This window comes from Hipposideros armiger, unplaced genomic scaffold, assembly GCF_001890085.2.
Source record: "Hipposideros armiger isolate ML-2016 unplaced genomic scaffold, ASM189008v1 scaffold_105, whole genome shotgun sequence".
Taxonomy (NCBI): domain Eukaryota; kingdom Metazoa; phylum Chordata; class Mammalia; order Chiroptera; family Hipposideridae; genus Hipposideros; species Hipposideros armiger.
Genome location: NW_017731455.1, coordinates 3047807 through 3053677, shown reverse-complemented (window position 1 = coordinate 3053677; position 5871 = coordinate 3047807). Strand labels below are relative to the sequence as shown.

At 44.6% G+C, this 5871-nt stretch overlaps 1 protein-coding gene across 41 annotated transcripts in view; it reads right to left on the bottom strand.

Moving 5' to 3' along the window:
• Nucleotides 1-643: 643 nt before the first annotated feature.
• TCF7L2 (transcription factor 7 like 2) overlaps nt 644-5871 on the bottom strand; it is a 215443-nt gene continuing 210215 nt past the window's right edge. For 31 of the 41 annotated variants that reach the window (XM_019646606.1, XM_019646628.1, XM_019646624.1 and 28 more), the window contains one exon: nt 644-2777. In XM_019646606.1, the coding sequence (XP_019502151.1) occupies nt 2354-2777 (424 nt within the window). In that variant the 3' untranslated portion in view covers nt 644-2353. The remainder of the gene's footprint in view (nt 2778-5871) is intronic. The other 10 variants (XM_019646613.1, XM_019646614.1, XM_019646615.1 and 7 more) reach the window with 5 other exon arrangements.

Here is a 5871-nt window from a genome sequence, read left to right as displayed (position 1 = left end):
AACAAAAATAATTTTATGGTTGGGGGTCACCACAACATGAGGAACTGTATTAAGGGGTCGCGGCATTAGGAAGGTTGAGAACCGCTGCTCTAAGTGAATTGCTTTGATCCAATTTTCTAAACAGCTCCTGGCTCAGCAAGCAATCACTTCTAGAGGAAGAGTTTAAATTTTGACACCTTGGCCTGTGTGCCACTCTTAGAAAGAAGTTAGGACACTTTCACATCAATGGTCCTTAAGTGGAAATAATGTGGTTTCCTAAATCCACTCCTGGTGAACTACATCTCCATCAACCAGAATTAGATCCCCTGGGCTCTATACTATGAGACGGACAACAAGACTATCAGAGTGACTTTTATAGCCAGAAGAGTGATACTTGCGCTGTAACCGGGCTTTGCTTTTAGAAATAACAGGTACACGAAGTATGCCAAACAGGCATTATGAATGAGTAAGGGAGAAAAAAACCAACAAAACCCAACCACCCCTCACAAGAGGTCAAGACCATGTTTTGGTATCTAAGTCATCGCCTACCACCCGCAGCAGGCACATGGTCTGAAGTTCCAGCTTGGGAATGCATTTCTCTCGGTGAAGGCAGATCCGGTTTCCCCAGAGAGCAAATCCAAATCACAGACACGAGTGAGCAGCCTTATGTGCACACACTAAGTTGCTTTTATTAATCCAGCACGGCATGCTACAGATACTGTACAGCATGAACATTTATTCATTACAAAAATGGCTTCCAAACCATTAAAAATGAAATTGGAATAAGAGCATAAAACGGAACAGTAACATCACAACTGTTAGGAAACATTCAAAGTATTCACAAAAAATGTTATAGTTAGCATTTTAATAAACCAGAGAAAAATCGGAGACAGTTTTACAATCGCTTCATGTCAACTACAATGGCACTGAATGAACAGGTTTCAGCTTTATACAGCATTTTGCAACATCAACATGCCTAGGTTTTTTTTATTTTTAAAGTTTGCTACCTAACTTGTATGTCATACGCGTACATAAAAGCGGCAGCTGGTTTTTCCTTTAAGAGTAATCTAATATACAGAATTTTGGCCCTTAAGGGTTTATACCTCTTCATTTAAAATGCTTTCTGGACAATCTGCTACCAAACACATCTTGTTATAGGTGACATTAAAACTACATACAAATCTATCTATGTAACATCACAGCAAAACATGATGAACAAAAATACAGCATCAAAAAGAGGGAGAAAGCTAAAGTCACTGAGAATTTTGGCACATAAAGTTTTGCACACAGTCAGGCCATGTCCTAAGGGTGCAGGACATTCAACTGTGAGTTCAAAGGGGAAACAGGATGGTTCCCACTGTTGCTTCTTCAGCGTCGCTAAAATTCCCTCACTAATTTTCAAGTCTTGTTTTACATAATGGCTTTTAAAGCAACTTTTGTTAATGCTACTGATCCTTTAATGCAACTATTCATGTCCATTTGGCGGTATCTGGGTTTCATACAGGAAAAAAAAAAAAAGTCAAAAAGGGAAACAAAAAATATATATATATACACATTTTATATATAAACTTAAAAACCTTGTACAAATGAGTTGTTATATATAAGATGCTGATGCTAAGGGGGAAAAAAACTTTATACAGTTTCAAGAAAAATGAAAACATATTTTAAAAGGGACGACATACAGGTTCGACAAGCAATCTCTAAAGCAATAAATACTACTGGTCCAACAGCGTTGTGATTCCATTAATTTCTGAGTAGCATCCCCTCCCCCCAAAAGAACAACACCATGGAACAAGGTATATTAACACATTTTAACCCTTTGTTTCTGTACATTTAAACAATAACAAGTAACATCACAATAAAGGTTGTTTCACACAGAAAAAAAAAAAAGTAATGGCACAGCATTCGTCGTGCCCTTATGGTTTCAAAACCAGATGTAAAATGATTGGTTCGCAAGCTCGTATTTAATACAAATAATACAGAACCAACTCCTTCTGGAGGGCTGCTTCAAAATTGCTTCTTTTTTTTCCTTTTTGTTTTTTAATCAGTCTTTTAAAACTAAGCTATCCGAACTACATAACAGTTATGTATATATATATATTTTTTAAACGCTACAAAGACTTTAAACAGCTGTTGATAAAAATTTTGGTAGAATCATGAGGTTCTTCTCTCATCTACATATTTAAAAGGAGAAATTGAAATAAGAATGGGTCAAATATTGACCAATGAACTTGATAAACATTAACTAATGTAGCCACGTGGCACAAAATTAAAAGAGTACAAAAACAAAACCTTTCAAGGGGTTGGGGACGGGGAGTTAAAGAAAAGCAAAACGAAACACTACACAAACCATCCGGGGCGAACGAAGCTAAAGCTATTCTAAAGACTTGGTTACGAGGGAGAGCGGCTGGGGTTGGGTCCCGGCCACGGAGTTGTGGGAATGTAAGGAAGATGTTGACGGCTGTGCAATAGATGAGGAGGGCATGATGGGCGGCTGCAAAGCGGCGGGAGGCAGGTCCAGGGCCCCGTTGGGACAGAGGGCGGGGGCCTTGCCATGGGCGGCCTCGGCAAGCAGGAGGGCGGGCGGCGGAGGCATCATGGCAAGGTGGGCCAAGGGGTCGGGCTTCAGGGACAGCGAGAGAGGCTGGGTCTGCTCAGTCTGTGACTTCGCATCTTGGGGAGGGGAGCCTAGCAGGTTGGGAGAGGGAGGCGGCGAGTCTAGTAAGCTTCCATCTGAAGAGGGTGGACTGAGGCAGCTGCCTTCACCTTGTATGTAGCGAACGCACTTTTTTTTTCTCCTAGAAACAGGGGAGAGAGTTTCTGTGAATAAAAGGCAAAGGTGCCAAGGGAGAGAGTTATCTAATGCTCAGAGTCAAGCTGACGTCACCTGACAGATATGCCCCCACGGAGATGGCACGCCCACTGGCCAGAGGGCCACTGAAGTTAAACCGGGCTGCCACACTCACGTACCTAAGTCTGCTGTGGCGAACAAAATATTTAAGAGTACAGAACCCCGTACCTATCTGCTTCCCCTGCCCCCACTAAATACCCACAACCCCACCTGTGCCCAAATGTAAGTGAGCAGACTAAAGGATGTCACCCGTAAGCGGTGGCATCGATTTGCCAGAAAGTGGTTACGTTCAAATTGAGATGAACTGAAAAACTTGTTATTTCTTTTGTTTGGCTTAAGACATTCCCTCTTTCCCATCATACCGCTCCCCAGTTCCCACCCCTCCCCCACCCCCAATGGGGTGTGTGTGTGTGTGTGTGTAAAAGAGAAAGACAGACCCCTTCCCCAGGCGCCTCATATGAATATGAAACTCAAAATGCTGACTACTGAGCCCACAGAACTGAAGGCAGCGCTAGCAAGAGGCTTAAAGGTTTAAACACACCACCACCACCACCACCACCACCACCACCATCACCATCACCNTTTTTTTTAGAATGAAGCTAGAACTGTCAGCTGTCAAATGACATAGCAATAACATAGATGCGAATGACTCTAGTACTTCCAAAAATGAACTAGTTGCAAAAATGCATCATGACTTTTCCGACAACCCAATAGCTCCCCTTCCACCTCTCCACTCAGATGGTCTATGTCTTCCTAAGGAGTGGTATAGCATGGTATTTAGCTATGCAGGCTCCTGAGTCAAGCTGCTGGGGTTCAAATCCTGGGCTCACTGTTTCCTGCATATGTGCCTTTGAGAAGCCACTTCCCCTCTCTAAGCCTCACTTTCTACATTTGTAAAATGAACATAAAAACAATTTCTATCTCCATGAGGATTAAATGAGAAACACAGGGAGAGTTTTAGCACGTCCTCTTGTCATTATTCTTGTATAAAGCTACTTTTCAGGTGAGCGGAATGTCTAGGCCTCAGGAATATTGGGGCCCTTTCCTTAAAGACTCCGTCCTTAAGATGGTGCAGGACTGAGCTCAGAGGGGAAAAAGGGCACCACGCTGACTTGCCCAGACCAATGTGCCAAAGACCAGCACAGTACCTGGTGCAAACAGGTACTGAATTTTAGAGCTCTGCATTCAGGCTGGCTGATGGCAGAGGGCCCACCCCTACTTCCACCTGACTTTTTCTTTTCTCTTTTTCTGTTTTTTTTGGTGGGGGTGGGGGGTGGCTTTATAACAAGGGCACTGAGTTTATTCCAGCATGGCTGAAAGGGCTAGGGAAGCACCTGACACCTTGGAAGCTCTGAGAGCACAAAATCTGAAAGCATGATGGAGTCTTCCTTCTCCTGCTTCCCGTAATATGGTGTTGAGTTGGCCAACTTTGTTCATTCCTTCCTTCAGTCAATCAAGAGGGAGCACCCGCTAGGCACCAGACACTGAACCAGGATCCCAGTGTACAGCAATGAACACAAAGGCCACAATCGTGTCCTCCTGGAGGGCTTTAGAGCAATGGTTCTCAACCACGAGTGATTTTGCCCCCCAGGGGACATGTGGCAACGTCTGCAGACATTTCTGGTTGTTATGACTGACGCGTGGTGGGAGCTTTACTGGCATCTAATGGGGAGAGGACAGGGATGCTAACATCCTACAGCGCAGAAGACAGTCCGCAACCACAAAGAATTATCCGACCCAAAAATGTCAACAGCACTGAGTGGGGCTATTAGTTGCCTAACGATATCCGTGGACACGACAGTGAGGGCATTAAAGGGAGGGAAATATAGGAAGCTGGGACAGCACACAGGAGGGAGATGTCACCCACCCTTGTCTGAGACCGGAAGGATGGGTCGGTGGGGAGGTAGGTATCCAGGTAGGACGCGGGGAATGGGGACCAGGGCAGAACCTTCCAGACAGTGGCAAACTTCACCTTTGAAAGAGGAAAAGCAAAAATGCTTTGAGGTAGCTTACCTCTCCAGCCTGGCTAAAGGTAGTACGTGAGTATGCGAGTATATGGGCGGGGGGGAGGGGCAGAGGAGCAAACACAGAAACCTTCAAAAGGACTGTCCCATCACTCTGCCTAGAGAAGGATCATCTTTACCACGCAAGGAGGTGTAACTCCGTGTTGAGAGAACAAGTTTGGAGTCAGATCTAAATTTAAAACCCATCTCCACCCCTCTGCATGCTGTGCAGCCTTGGACAAGTCACAAACCCTGTTTCTAAACCCAGTCTCGGTGGAGGGAGGGAATAACATCTACCTCAGGTGGCAGGGTTCTGATGAAATGAGGAAGTGCACAGAAGCAGCTTGGCACTATGCATACAGCCACAAGTAGGTATTGTTTTTGTTGGTGCTTTCAAAGTTCCCTCTGGGGCCAGTGTGCAAAATAAAATGACAAAGGACAACCAGAGTCACTCCTCCCTGGGAATACAAAGCTAAAAGCATAAACAAAATACTGAGATTTTACAGAACAAGAACTGGCTACCACAAAGCAGAACTTCTGGGGGAACCTTAAGGTCCTTGATGACATTATGATGTAACCTTAAGTGACAAAGGTGGTGGCACAAACTGCTTCCATGCCCATTGAAAACCGGGTCCTTTGAGGTATGGTTGTTCTAGGTAAGCGAACACCATATCCACCCGTCCATCCTAGTCGGCCTGTGGAAATCAATGCAGCGGAAACTGTAGGAAGACCTTTATCATGGCCCCTGGCTGGTGATGGTGATAACCTCACGCGCTGGCCAGGGCACAGCCAAAGAACTTAGGTCCACAGAGGCAAGGCTCCTCCATACAAACCTCTAAGTCAGCGGTTCTCAACCTGTGGGTCGTGACCCCTTTGGGGGTCGAACGACCCTTTCACAGGGGTCACCTAAGACCATAGGAAAACAAAAAGATATTTACATTACGATTCATAACAGTAACAAAATTACAGTTATAGAGTAGCAACAAAAATAATTTTATGGTTGGGGGTCACCACAACATGAGGAACTGTATTAAGGGG